The sequence below is a fragment of the Perkinsus marinus genome, assembly GCF_000006405.1.
Source record: "Perkinsus marinus ATCC 50983 genomic scaffold scf_1104296931384, whole genome shotgun sequence".
In the NCBI taxonomy this organism is placed as follows: Eukaryota; Perkinsozoa; order Perkinsida; family Perkinsidae; genus Perkinsus; species Perkinsus marinus.
The window spans coordinates 675,710-694,716 of NW_003215766.1; the positions used below are offsets into that span (position 1 = coordinate 675,710).

Genomic DNA, 19,007 nt, shown 5'->3' on the forward strand with positions numbered 1-19,007 from the left:
CTTGGATGATCAGCAGCAGTAGACTCCGTAGTTTGCCGAGACTCTCTGTTCGCTTCTGGGGAGGAACGATAATTCTCGAGAGGTCCGTCCACCGTTGCTCGCCGGGCCGATAGACTCTCCTGAGAGGATGTGAGCTGAAAGGAAGACCTCGGGCGGATGCTTCAGCGTTAGCAGCCTTAGGATCCTCACACGCGGACTCAGCTCGGGCACAGGCAACATGACACTGAAAGAATGACGGGTCAGGTCAAATGGTAATGTTGGTGATGTTAAACTGTTGCGTACGGATGCTGCTGTCTGAGACGTGGTAGAAGTGACGAGGAGTGTATGATAGCAGCTCCTACACTCATAGGCTCTGAATTTTGGGGACTGTTCCTGCCGACGCTATATGGCATATGGATCGGCGGCATCGTCGTACTGGCTCTACGAGGATCGGGGTGGTAGGACATCATCATCCCTGTATAACCCTGCGATGCTCTAGGTGAATGTCACACGGTAGACTCATGTGGCACTTTCCCACTCGATACCAGAATCCGGCTGAATTCGGCACAAAGCTAGAAGATTGATCGATGAGGCTGAGTTGAGATTGTTTCGTCTGTTATTGTGTGGATTATGACATTGACTGACAAGCAAGGCGGCTATTTAGTGGTCATAGGAAAAGTAAAGACGTGCATGAAGCTCTTTACGGCAGCTGCATAAAACTGTAGATTTTTGCAATACTAATAATACGACGACACTAAACCATCTCCACATTGATAAGAGGGACCGTGAAGCTTTACTAAAGACACACGAATATTCCAATTCGCGACACTCACCCCGGAGTGAAAGCCGCACATGCAACGACAAGGAGGGATAGAATAGTGAGTACTAGCAGATATGAGTGATATTTAGTTACTATTCGTACACCTGATTAGAGTAACATTCGAGTTCACGAATGTGACTACTGAGTGTCAGTTGAGGTAACCCCCGAGACTCCACCTCCGGATCGAGCATTCAGAAGACTCTGCAATAGATCGGACGATGATGGCGGGACTCCCCGAATAACCCGCCTGTTGATAAGCTGCTTGTTGAGCGAATGTTGGTATCATGAGCGGTGCATTAGATGAGTGAGTTCCGTCCGGACGAGCCGTTCCATGCGAGCTGTGAGGGAGGCTGCGTTACGGGTGAGAAGCTGCGTCCTCGAAATGCCACCTTTGCTTACGTAGTTCAGGCTGCCCGTTGGGCGATGGCTGGTCAGCCCAACAGATAACGAGGCGCCACTTCGCGTGGAGAACTCCATCACGATACGCAATAGAGACACTTCTTATGTGAGTCTAGTGCTACAATCAAAGGTCGTTGTTGCCAGAAGATATCCGAAACGAAATCAACGACGGCCACACTAAGCAACGAGTTAAGCGGGCTAGCATTCCCTGAGGGCAAAATACGGGGGTGATGTACAAAATCCAAGGGAGACAAGTTGATGGGTAAACCCGAAACCCGACAAGGCAACCAGAAACCCGACCTGTTATACGGGTGAAAGCTGTTACCTAAGGCAGCCAGAAACCCGAACTGTTATACGCGTGAAAGCTGTTACCTAAGGCAGCCAGAAACCCGAACTGTTATACGGGTGAAAGCTGTTACCTAAGGCAACCAGAAACCCGAACTGTTATACGGGTGAAAGCTGTTACCTAAGGCAGCCAGAAACCCGAACTGTTATACGGGTGAAAGCTGTTACCTAAGGCAGCCAGAAACCCGAACTGTTATACGCGTGAAAGCTGTTACCTAAGGCAGCCAGAAACCCGAACTGTTATACGCGTGAAAGCTGTTACCTAAGGCAGCCAGAAACTCGAACTGTTATACGGGTGAAAGCTGTTACCTAAGGCAACCAGAAACCCGAACTGTTATACGCGTGAAAGCTGTTACCTAAGGCAGCCAGAAACCCGAACTGCTGAGAGCGAGCGACAAACCACCTTGGATTTTGTCGTTCTTCCTTGGACACGAGCGAGATGAAAAACTACTTGCCCACTTGAAGATTCTCGTACTTCCCTCAACGTTACAGAGTAGATCGGGGAGATGATGTTGTTGACTTGACGGCTTTCGTGAGAGCTAGGACGTGACTTCTATGAATGGCGGATACGTTTGAACTCCTGGGAGGATTAGTGAGAACCCGTGGAAAAATGTTGACCCAAATCACACAACACAGCGATGGGTGAGCCTGGTGAGGTTGAAGTCAACTCTCGATCGCCTTATGCATACCTCTTCTAATGCCTGGGGCGTTCTTGATGATGTACCCTTTGCAGCTGTTTTTATTCGCTATGGACGAGTTCAGGGGGTACAGCGACTCTGAAATCGAAAATAACGATGGCGTAGGGTCGGAGACAGGATCATTGAGCGGAGGTAGTACAGGGGTGATAGGCCAATCGGTGTCACCATCACTCCGTAGAGTTCGACAATGATGGTGATATCGAGATGAATGCTGAAGATTTAGAGACCTAAGATCTTCTAAGACCTAAGATATCTAAGATCTTGGCGTTAAACATACCGTCATTCATAACGCGTTGACATAACGCATGAGAGGCAAGTTAATTAAAATTCCACAAGCGCAAACCATCCTGTGGGGCTTATTTCCAGCTCTGTGCACATGGCCTCTGGCTCTCGTGTCCAGAATATCGAAGCGTTTCAAAAAGCAGAACGCTCGCTCTACTATACTCTTCACGCTCGTATTAAAAACGTTCTACGTTACGCTCAGTTAAGTCTCGTGAATCGCGTGGATCACTTTCCATAACGAGTCGTGATGGAAAGTGATCCATGCGTTGTGTTGTGTTTTACGCGTTTAACACTTCGCGTAACGCGGTAAACACGTTATGACGCGTTATCGCGTTAGAGTTTTTCGTGATATTGCGTTTCACGCGTGCGTTTTGACGCGAAGTGTTATCTCAATACAACATATCGCGTTTCTCGCGTAAAACACTTCGCGTAAAACAGTTTTACGCGTAAAACAGTTTTACGCGTAAAACAGGTGAAACTCCAATGATTTGTTGTGGTAGATCATCCAGAAGCACTGCAGCCGGTCACGCCAAACGATGATGTTCAGCGCCACTATGAATCAGGAGGTGTTGCTGTTTCTCGCGGCTGAAAGTTAACTTTCGTTGCGCATTGCTGTAGGTGTTGAAACTTGCCAAGGTGGTCTTATCCAAACCTCTCACTATTGCGACCACCAAGGCCAACCGGGTAGCCCCCACGTTGACACAGGAATTCGTAAGATTCTTCGGGCGAGCGGTAAGGGAGGCTGCCGCATCACTGTCCCCTCCTCAGATTCGAGTCACTTCTGAGCGACAGCGAGAGGCCACACTCCTGGCTGCGTGCACGAAGCATTCTACGTAGTATCGGCTACCGTTAGTTTATTCCGGATCTCTAGCGGAGCGAACCAGATGAAGATGTCGCTTTTCAGGAAGCGTTGTCTGATTTTCTGTGCACAGAAGACCGCTCATCGTATGGCTGTCCTGCTGGGTCTAGTGGGAAAGGTCAAGTTTGCGGAGCTGCATGGCAACCTGCCATGGAAGCGACACTGTTGGCTTCGAGGGTGATGAGGACCGAACTGATATGGCCCCTAGTAAAAAGAAGAAGACCAGCGAGAAGGTGGAAGCAGCCGCTCGTGGGGTTCGAACCTGTGCGGGGAAGGCCTCTTCAGGTTTCGAGAGGCGCTCCCACCTTTGCTGCCAAACCGAAGGCTGGCGGTGTCGATAGGTCTATTAAGAAGCAGAAGGGACCAAAGGGAAAGTCCCGCTATAGAAAACGATGAGACACCGCTTACGTGTTTACCACGTTCCTTAATGCTTGACGTTTGCACTCATTACTGAGCTCTTCTGTTGGGTCACTAGGGGGAGGGGGCAAAGCAGTACCCAGGCTGATGGCATCATCTTCGATTTTCGATTCTTATGCGAGTGAGTGTAGACGGCAAGTGGCTGAGGCAACGTCGCTAGAAGAAGTGGAGCGTAAGGGGTTCGGGGAGGTCTGTGGGTAGTGGGTATATGAGTAGGGATGGTCGCGAGATTGGAGCAGCTGGCTCGGTCGGGTCCACAGGCTGAGCGGTCAAGGCGGATGGCCGTTGTAGGGGAGCTCAGGGCCTTGGTACGGCAAGCAAAGGGTAGTGGGGTTTGGTAATAGGGGGGAAAGAGGAGTTTTGTAGGAGGGGTGGAATCGACACAGCGTCTGGTGGCGTTGGGGGAGGCCTCCTCGTCTGCGCTGAATCAGGCTATACTCAATACGGTAGATACGGAGAGGACGGCTTTAGGTGAGGGGGAGGGGGCTTGTGTGGGGAAGAGGAGGAGGAGGGACGTGTTTAGGGATAACGAGTGAGCTGGCAAGGCAGCGACAGACTTTAAGCAGGGCTAAGGCTAATGCTGACATGCTCGAGGACGATCTATCAGTGGCTCGAGGGAGCGTGGGTGTAGAGGGAGGTGGCCGTGGGGTAGTTCAGTGGGATAGGTACAGAGGATGGAGAGCAATGCCACGCAGTGTTGTGTGATGTAGCAGCGAAAACCGTTCGACATCTCACTGCATGCCGTTTGCTTCCCTAGTGTGTTAGAGGCTGCAGTGCTTTTCTTATGGTTGTAGTCTTTGCATGGGAGGAGGGAATATTCGATATTGTCGACTGACACGACGTGAATGTAGTTGCTACAATGGACCATGCTTGGGCCTACTCCCTGCCCAATACCCCTACCAAGGCTGCCAAGGCGGTTTCGCCAGCAGGAGCAGCCCCGAAGGTCCTCACTCCAGCTGAGGTGAGGGCTAGAGCTAGTCGAAAGCGCTTTCATGTGAGCCTGGTGACGATCGTGGATAGATGGGAGCGTAGGAGGGCGGTTGCATCCACTACTAGCAGTACGTGAGGGTGCGTAGGTACGTGTAGTGGTGGCTGTCTGAAACAAGTCAGGAAGATGGCTGAGCTGAGGCGGCAGCGCTCGGCTATAAGGGGCATGGCCACGAGGAAGTAACTCTATTGGTGCCGAGGATGGCATCCGGGATGCTATTCTTATAGGACGTTTTCTCCCTGTACATCATTTCGTGTGAGGTCTGTGGCCCTTGGCAACACTGAGGAGCTGATCGAGACTGCTAGAGGGGAGCTGAATAAGGCACTACATGACTTGGTGAGAGCTCCCAGTGTTGACAACAGTCTAGGCCTCAGCTGCAGGCACTTACTCTGGAAGACCTTCACACTTTATGCGCTGAGTATGATGGAGAGGCTTGTGCTGCACTTCACTTCGCCACGAAATTAGAAGATGCATATCGAGAGGAGCTCTCCCTACGGCGAGATCTGGTAGAGGCAATGGCACGGCTAGAGTACCCGGAAAATTTCAGCGGCTTTCAGCGGATCCTCGTAGTGTTTGCAGGTAGGGGTTGATACTGTTACTACTGACATTAGTTTCTCTCAGAGCTGAGCAGCACGGGCTACTCTCTGTACCAAGCGTGTTGCGCCGTAGTCGATTTCCACGCATGTGTGGTGGTGGAGGCGGGGGAGAGCAGCGAGCTGGTGGACCGTGTAAAGGCTCGGCTGAGGCATCTTGCTGAGGACTGAGGGAGTAGCTACGCTCAGCTTTACCAGTGTCTCTGCGGTCACTAGCCTTGTGTTAGTGTGTGAGGGGATGGTCAGTGAAGGTAGTGCTTTTGGAGAGATGCGTTATAAGATCAATGCGACTGATATTATAATAGCAACTATAGTTGGAGGGGGTAGCATGCTGTACACTTGCTATCCCATAATGAGGAGGCTAGAAGACCACGACAAAGTAGGGGGGACTGTAGCCACCAGTGTAGGAAAATATGTATATGGTCAACTACATGTGAGTATGAATTCTGAGGAAATTTGGTGAAATTTTCCTTGTTTTCTGTACACTTCGACCAGAATTTGAATGCCAACTTGCATAGTTAGTGAGAAACTGTTGAGGTCAGCTGAGGAAAGCGGACGTGTATTCGGACGCTGGTAGCGACTGTATAAACCTCACTGCTCACCGATGCGGACTAGGCTAGCTCTGCGAGCGTATGAGACTGGTCATTGACGCTCATGTTAGAGAGCAGGCCACTGTCAATAGGGGTATACGCCGCGAACCGAACAGTTGTAAATTTCCGACATGCCGTATTTCAATTTGAAAGTAGTACAACAATACACTACGGAACGCTTCCAAGACTTAATCGATTCATACTGTTATCATGTTGATATCACTCAAAGTTGACTTTCGAACTGCCGAGAATTGCATCGGAAATTGTTCTTTGCATGACGGGTTGGTTCACACTGTAGACATATAGACGCTATCTTCACTTCCTATCAGGCCATTCTAGAAGCTCGTAAACGGCGAGCCGAGCGGAAGGAGGCGGAAGCTGCTACTGCATTAGGGCCGAGGGCAGATGATGATGGTGTTGATAATGGTGATGAGGAGGTGTATCCGAGGACGAGCATCTACGACCCTCTCGGGCCCCCAATCGAGGTCCCAACGGCCTCTAAACCGTCTGGGGTGTGGAGCAAGCTACGGTTCTGGTAGGGCGATCGCTGCATGGCACAGCTTATACTGTTTCTGATCACCCTTGCTTGTGTTAGCTAGGGACAGCCCACTTGTGTGAATTCCACTTGAGTAGTTTCCTATATTTTCCCGAATATGCCTGTGATCCCTGATAAGAGCACTATGCTGGGCGCCGTCATTCACTGTGATCGGAGGGAGTCTTCAGCTAAGCATAGTGGCAGTGGAGATCTCTTCCCAGCGTTGGAGCTTAGCCAGGATCTGCCTATACCAGGTGAGGAGTTGGGAAAGGTGTGGTATGCTCTTTCGAAGGGTCATTGTGGAATTGTTCGTTACAGATGCCGCAGAAGTCCGCCAGGCTATTGGAGAGGAAGCCTACGAGTCACTTGTTAATTGCGGGGAGAGTGGTGCTGCCGGCGGGGACCTTAGACTGGTCAAAGTCCTCCGAGGTGGCATCTGCGGCACCGACATCCACATGTTGAAAGGCTATGTGGATGATGCTGTGGCCGTCGATGGCAAGAGCCCTCTGGTGCTAGGACATGAGTTCGTGGGTAGAAGGAATCGAGCACCCGAGTTCGATCCCTGGTGACGGCTTTTTTCCTTGTGTTAGGCATCGACACCAGAACAGAGAAGAGAGTGGTGGCTGGTATCAACATACCCTGTGGAAGATGCCCTCTATGTCATCAGGCAGCTGCGGAAGGCCGCGAGGACCTGCTAATAAGGCGTCGCAATCACTGTCCCCATCGCCACTGCATCGGCATCCATAAATGGTCCGGCTGCCATGCTGAGTACCTCCTGGTCCCCTCTGGCAACCTTTTCATCGTGCCTGAGTCTTTGACCGACCTCGAGGCTTGCTGTACTGAGCCCCTAGCAGCGGCCCTGCGCATAGTTGAACAAGGCATTGTCAAGGCTGGGGATAGGGTAGGAAGTCACGAGGCTTCTCAGTGAAGGTGGACTATTTCCCCATAGGTATGCATCATAGGAGGTGGTCGACTTGGTCTCATGATAGCTGAGGTCCTCATGCGTCTGCCGTTGGCCCAGCGAGTGACGAACGATGAGGCAGAGGAGAGGAGTGCACAGCCGTTGAAGGAACTGTGTGTTATTGGCAGCGACGTTCAAAGGATGCGCGATGTCTTAGGCCTGGTTGAAGGTAGACGGGAGATCACAATTCTCTTCCATCGTCGTGATCGTCCCATCCAAGTTACTTCATCATAGGTCCGGCTTCCATCGATCGATCATGCTACAGAGCCCTGATGAAGTCTGCTGATGGGGCTAGTGTGATGGAGATGAAGCTAGTCTCGAGATACAGCCTCCAGTGCGCTACTGCTGGTGCCGAGGGTGACGATTCTAGACTTTTTGATGTTGTTATTGAATCCACCGGTAGCAGTAGCTACGCTGCTGCCTTGAGCGGTGCCATGAACCTCTGCCGCAAAATGGGTGGGTGGAGAGCTCCTCATTAGCCTGCCTCCTTCTATGATCTCTCCATGCAGGCACGATTGTTATGAAGACTACGGCGTCGGCGGAGGAGACTCCCAGTCTTGACCAAAGCCTCTCAGTGGGCTCCCTTATGACGCGCTGTGTCGTGGACGAAATGAAATTAGTCGGCTCCCGCTGTGGCCCTATGGGTAGAGGCATCGTCTGCTCCCTCTCGTATCCATGCTGTTGTCTCAGGTGCTGCTCTCCGCTTTATCGAGGAGGCTAAGAAGTCTTCTAGTGCCGACTGCGTAGCTGACCCATCCCCTGTCCCCTCACCGTGCGAGGCATGTGGAAGCTCTGTTGTGTCGTCTCTCGCCTCCCCACCTCCCCTGTCTCTGTCACGACATATCGGCGCGGTTCTCCCCCTCTCAGAAGCGGTCAAGGCATATACCTTGGCAGCAGTACATCACACGAAAGGCGGTGTCGCTGGCAGGGTTCAACTCGTTGCTCCACAAGAGTGATTCTCGTGTGTCTTTGAGGCGTGTATTTTCTCAACTGGTATTTGTTCAGTTTCTATCAGCACGTTAATTTATCTTGTGTTCAATGAGCAGTTGATGATCAGAATAAAATGAGGGAGTGGGCCTGTGCGGCCTCCGAATATACCTTTTATGAGGCGTAGCCTCGTCAGTGTCCGATGAGTTACATGGGAGTGTCCGCCAGTGGTTCCTCCCGGCAGTGTCGGCAGATGAAATCCCTAAAACTTGCAAGGTTGCTAGGATCATTCGTGAGTCCATAAGGTCGAGCTGATAGCCTTTCCCCTTGGATGGTTAGCCCTGAGGGGAGAGGACTTAGTGACTGAGGGAGAAGATAAATCGATTTATGTGCGAACCCTTGAGCAGTGTCAGAGTTAAGCAACTTCTTATTCTTCCCGATCTTCATTACAATAGCATTTCTGATAAGGGCTAAGTTGGTGCTCCAAATTTGGATAATACGACCATCGATAATACGACTGCCGATAGTACTAATGCCTAACTAGTGCCAAGTACTAGTGCCGATAATACGACAGTTACTTTCTCAATAATCACTTCTCGAAAGAACCTCTACCTGAATCAATCTTCGAAAAACGTATCGCGCATTCGCATTCACAAACCATATACTGATTCCGTGGAACACAACAAAACTGAACAGGATTTATCACAAGATGCAAACGAGGGGAAATGAAGACATTTCCGCATACGAAGGAAACACAGCAGTAGAAAGCGTTCAGACAGATGACGAGCTCAGTAGAGACGCTCTGGCTCATGATGAGTCTGCTGAAGTAGATGAGTTTCAGCAACTGCAAGGAATATCCGTACCGTGACAGACATTCGGTAACTTGTAAGTCATACAGAAGCTGCCTGGCTGCTGTAGGGCACAGAAGGCATCACACTGCCTACCAGTAGTCGGAGGATTCTGAGTGGATGTCCAGACGGCACTCGATTCAGTAGGCATCGGTGTAGTAGGGACGCCTTCGCAGCTGCAGGGCAGGGTAGTGCCGAAGCAGACTGAAGGGTCCTGCCAGTATTTACAGTAAGAACCAGGTTTGACGCTCTCACAGTAGTCGTCACAGGTCGGCACAGCAGTTGCGTAGACTGCAGTGAAAATGATGAGATAAAATGTGGCGATGATATTGAGACGTGATATCATGTTTATCGATAAACAAGGGCTTAACTTTGTTAGAATCGATGAAGATAATGGGAAAAATCTATGAAATCATTAACCGCTGATCCGCCTGCTATAGCCACGTTGTGACACTTTGCACGACTTGTGTTCACACGATCTGTCTATGTGGTGTATGGCACCAATAAGGTTGGAGACTTGATGAAAATACCGCTACGGATGTCGTGCGGTTCTATCATATGGTGCGACTTGTGAGGACCCAAGAAGTGTTCATTGCGATCTGGACTACCAACTGGATAGATTTCCAGCCGAGCTGCTTCATCGCCGTAATATCCCGTGCCATCGCCCGCACGCTATCTCCCTATCCTCAGAAGGAAATACCTTAACAAATAATCGACACCATTGAGATAATCTCGATAGGAAGAAAGGTAGAGGAGCTTGAGTTTGAGACTCTTGGGGATATCTTCAGCTTAGAAGCATTCATATTTTCATCCTTGTACGCTACGCCACTATACTTGAGTATCCTTCACGTGGTAGTTGCAAGTCAATTGCAACAGACTTCGCAAGACTTTGCAAGTCAATTAGGACACTCTGATAACTTAGTAGTTACGACCACGCGGCCCACGACTTGGCCCAGGAAGGTCGCCTCCAGGTTGCTAGCGCAGACACACATAACTTGAAAGTCATGACGCTGGTACACAGAGAGAACCTTTCACATGAGGGGGTCACCCGTTGACCAAATTCGGTTTACTGCCCTGGTCCAGCTTGGAACTCGCGTTGCCAACCGTCATCACGACCTTGCCGGATCTGCTAAGTCATCACTTCTACCCCTTTTAAAGGCCTATTTCGCGTTTAGTAAGATCAATTTCGCAGGTCGAACGATCATTCGAGCCAAGATATGCCTTAGTAATATCAAATTCCCCGGCGCGCTCGATAGAAAAATCAATTTCGACGACACGTGTCGTTAGTACAATCAATTTCGCCGGCACGTCTGGAGTAAGTTCCATTTCGACGAAGCGCGGGAATCAATTTTGCTGATAGGACATCCTGTGAAAAGCTGTTTAAAAGCTTTGAAACTGTTAAACAGCTTCAAAGCTCACTCATGTTCGTCATCATTTCGTTCGTCGAGGATGTTCAATCGTTATCATGCACATCCTCGCCGCGTTACGATTCGTCTCATTCGGTTACCCTTCTTCTCGTGGTCATCCTCCTCTGTTGAGTTCAAGTCCGTTATTCCTCTAACCACAACACTCATCGTTTCCTCATAACACTGCTACGAAGTTGAGTCCTTCACCCCAAAGGTGCCTATGGCGATTCGAGACTGAGAATCGTCGCTGATAGGAGAGTATAAGAAAGTAGAGACAGAGCATGGCGACGAAAGAGAGGGGTGGGGGGCCCACTGCTCATCAATTCAGAGTCGCGTCACCACGAACACGGGGCCGATTGCCACCAGGCGACTATAAAACACAAGAGAGTAGTACAGTAAAGAGAGACAGTTGGAGTGGTATTAAATCTCCCTCGTACCCTCCTCTTCCTTCTTGACGTTACGCTAGAGCTGAAGGGACTATACGCAGAGCCTATAGGTGACGTAGCGACCAGCGGTCTCCGAGGGACGGATGATCTTCATAACCTGGCCTTTCTTCAAGCCGTAGTACCTGGCAGGAGAACTATCCAACTGTGAGATTACCATCGACAGTACCTCGCCACTGGGTCGGAACTCTGTATTCTAGGCAGCTGATTTTCCTTCACCTTATACCTCTCGAGCAACAGACGCTTCTCCTGAGGATTGACACGAATCTTTTAGGTCCGTGGTGACACGGTAGAGTCACCTCGGGCGTAAGGGGCTTGTGCTCCGGTACTAGCTCGTGATGGGTGATGTTCACAACCAATTCGGACTCGTTGAACACCTCTATTTCCATCTGTGGACTGGCCTCCTGGATCTGAGGCGTGAAATCTCGAGGGACTTCCCTCTCTATAGGGTATCATTACAGCGGTCTTGGCAAATGCAGTGAGAGGCTGCTGGACCACTAGGATGGCTCGAGAGAGCCTCTGTTCCTCCATCTTCAGGGCGAGTCTGTGCGGAGAGGAAAGTGGACGGAAGTTCGGATGGGAATATCCTTACGTTCTGATCGGTTTCACACCAACACGTTTGTTTTCATCAGGGAAGAATACGATGAGTTGATCGCTGGGGTCGTCTTGTTTAGAGACCTGTAGATGCAGAGTCGGAAGGCGCTGTGGGAGGGGATGTAAGTACCAGTATGATGAGGTCGTGCCGGCCACCCTTCCTCTCTTGAATTTCATTCCACTGTTGAGCAAAGGACTCCTTGGTCTCGTTCAAGTACCTATGGATACTAGATGATACGCCAGGCTGTAGGCAGTAGTACTCAAGATGTGACGAAGGAGTGGTATGAAATAAAATGTAATTCAGATTGGACTCGATCTGTCGCCCAGTGTGTGGACTTGAACTATCCGAAACTCCTCCATCGCAGCGCCAATTTTCCCACATTTTCCCACCAGCTATTACTTCTGAGCCACCACATATCCTCTATCCTGTAGCAGCTCGAAAATAGTCTTCCGTACGCGCCACAGACGGATGGTCGTGTCGTCAATAGGCCCTGACGACATTTTTGAAGGGAATATCAATGGATTGCTTGGGCGCGCGCGGTATGACGAAGAGTGATTCCAAGGCTGGCTTTGGGTAGTGTCTTATCGAAACAGTTGTGTTAGGTTGTGTTACCTGATGGCTTCTACTACTACACCGTTCGTTACTACTCCTACACCGTCTTCTACTACCAATAGTAGCAGAGATACACTTTTGATCGTCACCAGTGTGGCGATGGCAATAGCCACTCTGGCACTTGTCTTTATAGTAATACCCACACCTGGGAAAGTCTACAGGGTGGAGTATTGATGATGGGTCAGGTCCGCGTACTGGATAGGTGCTCACCTGGAAGTGGGTCTACAGTTGAATCGGAGCCTCGAAGGCGCGAAAGCCCTGCGGAAAGAGCTGAGCGCTTACAAGATCTCATCGACGAGCAGGCCACGAGGCTGTCGTATCGGCTGTGGGTCTCCAAGAAACGCGGCTTGCTGAACTCAACGGAGGTAGACACTTTCATCGAAGCCTCATTTCGATATCATTATAGGAAACTGCTGAGGACGCAGCGAAGGCCGATGAGGAGGCTAGTGTTGGAGCTCAAAAAATTCCATCATTTTCCATGAAGTCAGTATCGTTCAATCTGGGTGCTGATGTGGTGAGCTCTGATGAGCCACCTTCCACGGAGGGCGCAGGAGAGGATAACGAGTAGGATAGAAGGCATGGGTCGTCTCCGATGGGGGTATGGTCAGATCGGACTGGACTTGCGACTGTGCTATATGCCTGGGAGAATTCGAGAATGATGAAATGGTTTGCGAACTTAAATGTGGTCACATTTTTCACGAAGAATGCGTTCACGGGTAATAACATTTCCCAGTGGTAGTGTGTACGACTTCTTGCCCTCAGGTGGTTCGTCAGTTCTCGCAAACCTCGTTGTCCTGTATGCAGGATGGAGGTTGGTGGAAGCCTGAGTTCACCGTGGTGTGGTATTGGTGTTGGTCAGGTTAAATCTGAGAAGGACGATGTAGAGGACGTCGAGCAATCCTCTAACGTGCCTGAGCAATCTGTCTCCGACCTCGAAGGCAGCGATGGGTTGACTCATAGAATGCAACCCGTGATTGCGATTTAATAGAAGCTTTTGTATCAGCTCGATTTCACCCTTATTAATCGTTACTCCTTACCGTATGCTGTAACATGTTGTCATCTCTAGATGGGATCAGCTTAGTTTTTGAAAGATGGTGCCGTTCCTGCGAACGGGGTCGTTCTTCTATGAGTACCCTCGCGCCTAAACGGCCGCTTTACGTTTCATTGTCATTCGATGATGGCTTGGAGTTATTAGTTCGCCCAGGGAGGGTGGAGCACGCCATCTGACGAATAGAAGTGATCGGTTTTACATGAGAGTAGGGAAGGATGAATATCTTCTTGGATATTTATTGGACGCTTTCTTGTATTGTTCATCGTGTGTGCACTGCGTTGATCATGTTTTCTCTAGCGTCTCATAGTAGCAGGCTAGACAGTATTGCTGCTCGACCGAGACAAAAATGGCGATGTTTTGTGATGAGTAGTGTCGATGATGTTCATTCCAGAGAGTCCCAGACGACAGCGGCCTTGTTCATCATTATAGGAAGCAGGGGTCATAAGTATCTGCTCATAGCTGGGTGTTGTCGCTCTAGCGATTGGAGTTTGGGTACGTCAAGGAAACCCCTCGGGGACTTCATTTGACGCTGGCTCTTATGTAGGGGGGTACACAGGGGAATGGGATGGATATGCTGATAAAGAGTCCAACAGGGCGACATGCAGACAGGTGTTGTCGTTACTACAACGGAAATGCAAATGTGAGGAGTATCGGACGTTACACCGCAGGCGATGCAGGGACTCATCCGAAGTAGTAAAACTACTATCACTATTGCTCCTTGGCTTGCTTCTCGGAACACGAAGTGCTTGGATGGCAATGAGGATGTCGTGAAGTGCTACTATGAGTGCTACTATATGTGCTACTATACGGCCCGCAGCTGTGTTTGCCGAAATGTATCGCATTATAGCAGTAGAGTGAATTCCTATGTACTCAGTACAGTACCTCTATGGTGGTGTTCAACATCCCTGCTATTCTTCCATTTTTTTAGAGTAAAACAACAAGACTGCATGTTCGTTATGTGATTGCTACACAGGGACTCGCGACCTGATGGTGGTTCACACCTTTAGCCTTTTCTAAATAACTAGGATGGTTAAGTTGTGCTGTGCGTCGTACTCTATGGATTGGTGTATACGGGAGGGATGTTGTGTTAGTCTCCCTTTTGTAAGAACGCCTATCATCAATATGATCATCATCACTACTACTACCCCAACAATGGTAGCAATAGCATCTGTGACCGAGGACTCACAGTCAGAGACACACAAGACACTTTATATGATCATCGCGGCTATAGCCGCCATTGCTGTCATGGGATCTGTCTTTCTGGTAGGCCGCTCAACGCGCAGTACATCGATAGTTGTTGTTGATGTTCAGCTCCGAGTGTATTTCTGTGGCTCATCTGAGCGTGGTGAATCGTATGATGAAGAATGCCAGGACCCAACGACGAGGCGGAAGAGGCGACTGAAGTCGTTGGTGGAGGAGAAGACTCTTCGTGCGGAGTACAAGGACTATAAGCTCTTGCAACGAAGTCGGATGAGCACTATGGTATGCTGGCGAGTGGCGTTACAATGAGGATTGTTGTTGACTCTTGGACGGTTGTTCTTATAGTGATGATATTGTGATCGATGTGGTTGAGGACATCGTGGCGGTTCACAGGTCTCTTCCTTCGACGAGGGCTCCTTGTATGAAACCTCAGCCGAAGCTGACTCGGTCATCACCGGTAGAGGGATGGCCTCCTCTATGTTCCACTTGGAGAACGATGATGACGCTGAGGAGTTGTACCCGTCAGGAAAAATGTAAGCACGAGGTTAGTCGTACTGGGGGTGATTTCATGTGTCTAGGGGTGCTGGAAGAGCAACGGAGTGCGCAGTTTGTCTCGGCGAATATAAGTCTGATGACCTCGTGTGTGAGCTCGAATGTGGTCATGTGTTCCATGAGGATTGCCTTTTCAAGTAGCATCCATAATTTTGTGGCGCGCGGTCACGACTCTCGATCATTTTAGGTGGTTCCTGAGGTCCGGCAACGCCCAGTGCCCGCTCTGTCGCTATAATGTAAGTAATCATCTCGCTCTCTGTTCGGGTATGATGTCTCTCTCAGTTGGAGGACGAGTCGAATCCCCTTCCTCCTCCCCCTCTGGATAGTCTCCAGTCAGAAGATGGCCCTATTGTAGGGTTATCCCGGTTGAATAACGTGTGATGATGCCTTGATGATGATATCAAGCACCACAATTTTGCATCCCTGCCCTACTGCGTATCCAGGCGAATTTTGATGCTGACCTCGCACGCCTGATTATAGCTATGACCCGCTTTTTACTGTTCTTTTCCTTCTATGACTAGTGCTGCTCTTAGCTTGCGATTAATTTTATAAGCCCGTTCCTACTGCTAGCACTACTTCGAAGGACTGTCATAAGTACTCTACTATATCCTACCCTTGGTTTCTCTGTCCACCTATCGGTGTTCCCGATAGTATGTATTATTTTGGTCAGTGATGATGGTGCCAGGCGTCATCATGTGCAGCATTCAGTTCGTTGTCATCGCAGTGGTGCCGTATTTGATTGTACGACTGTTCTATTTGCGGTCAACCAATGTTGTCGTCTTTTTTGTGCACTAGTAGCATCTCATCTTAACTGTTTCTCGAGTTAATAGCTTCCGTAGGGGAGAGAAAGCCGTGTACAAGCACCGCTTCATCGGCATAGTCTTATCGTGCAACAGTGGAGATGATTCACATGTATGCATCGATTGTTGATAGTATGTTGTCATTATGGGTTCGTAAGTGTATAACCTATGATAGTAACTCCATCTCAGTAGTGGTGCATAACGCCTTTTTTCAATCATCCCTTCATATTGCGTTCATCAGTGTGCGCGTGACACCGTATTGTGCGCTATGTGTTGGGGTCCCAACCATACTAGCAACGCGACGAGATGAGGATATGTGTGAGCTGCACTTAGATCTACTTCTAAGCTATTGTCCTATGTCTCGATCAGGCCATGGGCGTTGGCGGAATATACGAAGAGCGCAGCGGAGAGTGGAGGCTCCTTACACTGTGTGCTGTCTATTTTGAAGTAGCAGCATGCGTTACCTAGCTCGGCAGATGAGCTACATGAATCCAGCGTATTTCGTAACAGTACATACTGGAGTTTTACCCGAGAAATGAAAAAACTAGTGAAAAACATAGCTCCACAGTTCATTTGGCGGAAAACATATGAGAGCAGTGGACAACGCGTAGAATACGTGATGTGTTCTACGTGAAATCGGGTGATTTGCCTAATAAAATTCGCGAAGTGTTTTCAGTTCACTTCACGTTTTCACATGGAGTATTATACTACTCCACATGGAGCGGGGGATTTCCGACCTGGACAACTATCGGGCTGGGAATTGTGAGAATGAGACTAAGAAGTGTACACATGTTCTCGCCAGTAATCCTCGCTGTTCGAGGAGGCCGGTGTACACATTACTATTGGATATAATCAGTCACTTCACCATATAAATTTCAAAATCTGTTACATAATTAGTTGTATAATTTGATAAATAACAGATCGATATATAGTATTGCATACGCCATGTGTACATTTCATATCAGAACAACATATTGGGATGAATCGAGTTTAATCGCGATCATGTTAGAGAGTAGAATGATTATTAATACGCTCTTACTGGCCGCAGCGACATTTCACTTGAATGGGCGAGTTGAGCCATTTCTTGCCTTTGAGTATTGGATTTTGTTCCATCGTCAATGGTCGGCCAAGCACCGCAGCAAAAAGACCATGACCGTTTCGGGCTCATCACCAAAGGTACGTAGATCCTCCATCTTTGTCTGGTTGAACAGTCGGCTCAGATTTCGCTACTCTTTTTGGCCTACGAGAAGTACGTCTCCTAAGCGTGCTGCCGTCAGAACGAGATGAGAATTTCCTGTCGATGGTGACACCACATACTTCTGGCGATGAAATACAAGTCGTTGTTAAAATATTCGAGGCTGACATTGATGCCATCACGTTGAGGTAAGGGAGTCCTTTCCTTCCTCGAGTATCAGCAGCCGGCATCAGCGCGGAGCTGCGGTCTGATTCCGGTTCTACGAGATCCGCTCGCTCTCCTCACGCGGATCGGATCCATCAACAGGTTGCGTTTGCGAGGCTTATCGGCAGTCTCGAAGGACCACGCTGGTCTCGTCCAGACCATAATTCCTCCTTTGCCGGGCAAGGGCGACTACTGCGTCGAGATCGATGGTCGCTTCGTTGCCGTGGTTGAATTCCTCCCGGGTAGGTATCGTCCTTACTCCTCCGAGTTCATTGATGTGTAGCTATCAGGCCAGCCTCTCGCTGACTACTGTCGCTCTAACAAAGTGGCTGTTGATCTGTTGAAGTCTATCGGACGGGCAGTGGGGGTCATTGGCACGTGCTTGGACCGGGAGTTTCTAGAGATTCCGCGCGAGCTTGATCTCCCTGATTTCACATGGGATATCAGAAACTACTCTAAAGTCCGACTTCCTCATCATTTCAAGAACGAGCGAATCTCCTCAGGTTGTCGCCGCGAATGCGCATCTCATTGCCGATGAAGAACTACGGAAAATAGTCATATCGCAGACAGAGGCAGCAAGCGGGGCTCTCCGTGGATTGGAACTCCCTTGCCAAGTCTGCCAAAATGATGCCAATGAGTAACAGGTGTTGAGAACGTCGTCATCGAGGTGTGCCTTGTCCAGATACAACATCATCATAAGCGAACTCGAGGGAGAAAGAAGATCAGTCGGAATTTTGGACTTCGGTGACCTGTAGGTCAGTCTCAGGAGTTCCCTGAAGTATGGTGTGCTCAGGTGTCTCACTTACCGTGTGGCAGACATTGCTATATGTCTGGCCTACCTTTGGCTGGTCTTGGTAGACCAATGGCAACCGGCTGAGCTTGCTCAAGCGGTGATGTCTGGTTTCAAGTCGGAATTACATTTGACAGATGATGAAAAGAAGGCTTTGATCCCTCTCGCGGTGGGTAGGCTTGCTCACGACAAGCGATGTCCGCTCCTTTCGATCGCAGCGTGTCATTCGAGTGCACTGTAACTACACGCTCACTCTTCCACACATGTCACTTTGAATACTACAGGGACCTGTGCGACAGAGTGGGGTTGTTGGAAAAATCTCTCCCTTGCGGAACTGCAAACTGCCTTCTCGATAATCGAGACTCGACTCGGACATTGAGAGTTTATTTGTCTGCTCTCTTCAGATTGCCCGAATATGCGTATCTATCTCTGTGGGGGCAAGGAACATCGCTCAGCAGCCGGAGAACACATATCACCGAGTCTCCCAAGCCAATGCTATCAAGTTGATGAAGTCGACTTGGCTTGATGTTATTTGGCGCATGCAATAATGTTTCAACGTGCCACGTATTGATTCAGCGTTCAACGATAGAATTACTTGCGAGATATTCGTCGAGTCTGAGTGTAGGAGAGCGATTAAATAGGAGAGACTGCAGCGCACCGCTTGGCCAACCGCTGACCAGCTCTCCGGGGTGAACCTTCTGAATGCGCTCCTACAAATTTTTGGTTTGCTAGATAGCTCCAGGGAGAACTTCTCCCTAGGATAATCCTGGGCGGAAGGATCGGTCACTTGCTACTGATATTGCTATAGCTGTGGTTGGGTGGTCGGTTTCCAAGTTGCTATAGCAACTAGCTATACCTGTTGCTGAACATGAAATAGATGCTCAAGCTGAGCAGAGCAAACCTATGAAATACCACCGA

The 19,007-nt window shown here is 49.5% G+C and overlaps 11 protein-coding genes across 11 annotated transcripts; 10 read left to right on the forward strand and 1 right to left on the reverse strand.

Annotated features, from left to right (window-relative positions):
• Positions 1 to 3,023: 3,023 nt before the first annotated feature.
• Pmar_PMAR005319 (hypothetical protein) lies at positions 3,024 to 3,297 on the forward strand (the record flags this gene model as incomplete). The annotated part of the gene is made up of 2 exons (XM_002786566.1): positions 3,024 to 3,089; positions 3,142 to 3,297. Coding segments are annotated over 2 exons (222 nt in total), but the record flags the coding sequence as incomplete, so codon positions are not given.
• Positions 3,298 to 3,519: 222 nt separating this feature from the next.
• On the forward strand, positions 3,520 to 3,778 carry Pmar_PMAR005320 (hypothetical protein; the record flags this gene model as incomplete). The annotated part of the gene is made up of 2 exons (XM_002786567.1): positions 3,520 to 3,615; positions 3,668 to 3,778. 2 exons carry the CDS (start codon positions 3,520 to 3,522, stop codon positions 3,776 to 3,778), a joined length of 207 nt encoding a protein of 68 aa, XP_002786613.1.
• A 108-nt stretch (positions 3,779 to 3,886) lies between these two features.
• Positions 3,887 to 4,509, forward strand: Pmar_PMAR005321 (hypothetical protein; the record flags this gene model as incomplete). The annotated part of the gene is made up of 5 exons (XM_002786568.1): positions 3,887 to 3,971; positions 4,016 to 4,123; positions 4,166 to 4,270; positions 4,323 to 4,420; positions 4,465 to 4,509. The coding sequence occupies 5 exons, from the start codon at positions 3,887 to 3,889 to the stop codon at positions 4,507 to 4,509; spliced, it is 441 nt and encodes a 146-aa protein (XP_002786614.1).
• A 149-nt stretch (positions 4,510 to 4,658) lies between these two features.
• Positions 4,659 to 5,551, forward strand: Pmar_PMAR005322 (hypothetical protein; the record flags this gene model as incomplete). The annotated part of the gene is made up of 5 exons (XM_002786569.1): positions 4,659 to 4,827; positions 4,876 to 4,966; positions 5,015 to 5,123; positions 5,168 to 5,366; positions 5,409 to 5,551. 5 exons carry the CDS (start codon positions 4,659 to 4,661, stop codon positions 5,549 to 5,551), a joined length of 711 nt encoding a protein of 236 aa, XP_002786615.1.
• Positions 5,552 to 6,299: 748 nt separating this feature from the next.
• Pmar_PMAR005323 (hypothetical protein) lies at positions 6,300 to 6,509 on the forward strand (the record flags this gene model as incomplete). Its single annotated transcript, XM_002786570.1, has 1 exon — positions 6,300 to 6,509. A coding segment is annotated over one exon (210 nt), but the record flags the coding sequence as incomplete, so codon positions are not given.
• A 114-nt stretch (positions 6,510 to 6,623) lies between these two features.
• Pmar_PMAR005324 (L-threonine 3-dehydrogenase, putative) lies at positions 6,624 to 7,945 on the forward strand (the record flags this gene model as incomplete). The annotated part of the gene is made up of 5 exons (XM_002786571.1): positions 6,624 to 6,759; positions 6,824 to 7,036; positions 7,096 to 7,406; positions 7,455 to 7,635; positions 7,701 to 7,945. 5 exons carry the CDS (start codon positions 6,624 to 6,626, stop codon positions 7,943 to 7,945), a joined length of 1,086 nt encoding a protein of 361 aa, XP_002786617.1.
• Positions 7,946 to 11,042: 3,097 nt separating this feature from the next.
• Positions 11,043 to 12,185, reverse strand: Pmar_PMAR005325 (DNA-directed RNA polymerases II 24 kDa polypeptide, putative; the record flags this gene model as incomplete). The annotated part of the gene is made up of 7 exons (XM_002786572.1): positions 11,043 to 11,215; positions 11,260 to 11,339; positions 11,390 to 11,500; positions 11,550 to 11,634; positions 11,683 to 11,768; positions 11,815 to 11,902; positions 12,085 to 12,185. 7 exons carry the CDS (start codon positions 12,183 to 12,185, stop codon positions 11,125 to 11,127), a joined length of 642 nt encoding a protein of 213 aa, XP_002786618.1. The 3' UTR covers positions 11,043 to 11,124.
• A 297-nt stretch (positions 12,186 to 12,482) lies between these two features.
• Positions 12,483 to 12,662, forward strand: Pmar_PMAR005326 (hypothetical protein; the record flags this gene model as incomplete). The annotated part of the gene is made up of 1 exon (XM_002786573.1): positions 12,483 to 12,662. A coding segment is annotated over one exon (180 nt), but the record flags the coding sequence as incomplete, so codon positions are not given.
• Positions 12,663 to 12,775: 113 nt separating this feature from the next.
• Positions 12,776 to 13,282, forward strand: Pmar_PMAR005327 (RING-H2 finger protein ATL2E, putative; the record flags this gene model as incomplete). The annotated part of the gene is made up of 4 exons (XM_002786574.1): positions 12,776 to 12,861; positions 12,906 to 13,013; positions 13,060 to 13,108; positions 13,157 to 13,282. The coding sequence occupies 4 exons, from the start codon at positions 12,776 to 12,778 to the stop codon at positions 13,280 to 13,282; spliced, it is 369 nt and encodes a 122-aa protein (XP_002786620.1).
• A 1,155-nt stretch (positions 13,283 to 14,437) lies between these two features.
• On the forward strand, positions 14,438 to 16,080 carry Pmar_PMAR005328 (conserved hypothetical protein). Its single transcript, XM_002786575.1, has 6 exons — positions 14,438 to 14,611; positions 14,660 to 14,830; positions 14,942 to 15,081; positions 15,127 to 15,237; positions 15,288 to 15,336; positions 15,383 to 16,080. The coding sequence occupies exons 1-6, from the start codon at positions 14,471 to 14,473 to the stop codon at positions 15,479 to 15,481; spliced, it is 711 nt and encodes a 236-aa protein (XP_002786621.1). The 5' UTR covers positions 14,438 to 14,470; the 3' UTR covers positions 15,482 to 16,080.
• A 938-nt stretch (positions 16,081 to 17,018) lies between these two features.
• On the forward strand, positions 17,019 to 18,637 carry Pmar_PMAR005329 (conserved hypothetical protein; the record flags this gene model as incomplete). Its single annotated transcript, XM_002786576.1, has 8 exons — positions 17,019 to 17,076; positions 17,121 to 17,283; positions 17,402 to 17,541; positions 17,590 to 17,759; positions 17,803 to 17,936; positions 17,982 to 18,050; positions 18,093 to 18,258; positions 18,494 to 18,637. The coding sequence occupies 8 exons, from the start codon at positions 17,019 to 17,021 to the stop codon at positions 18,635 to 18,637; spliced, it is 1,044 nt and encodes a 347-aa protein (XP_002786622.1).
• Positions 18,638 to 19,007: the final 370 nt, after the last annotated feature.

Coding starts and splice junctions, on each gene's coding strand:
- Pmar_PMAR005328 (XM_002786575.1), top strand. CDS start 14,471: ATGATCATCATCACTACTACTACCCCAACAATGGTAGCAATAGCATCT. Junction 14,831..14,941: donor GAAGTCGGATGAGCACTATG/GTATGCTGGCGA, acceptor GGCGGTTCACAG/GTCTCTTCCTTCGACGAGGG. Junction 15,238..15,287: donor CATGAGGATTGCCTTTTCAA/GTAGCATCCATA, acceptor CGATCATTTTAG/GTGGTTCCTGAGGTCCGGCA.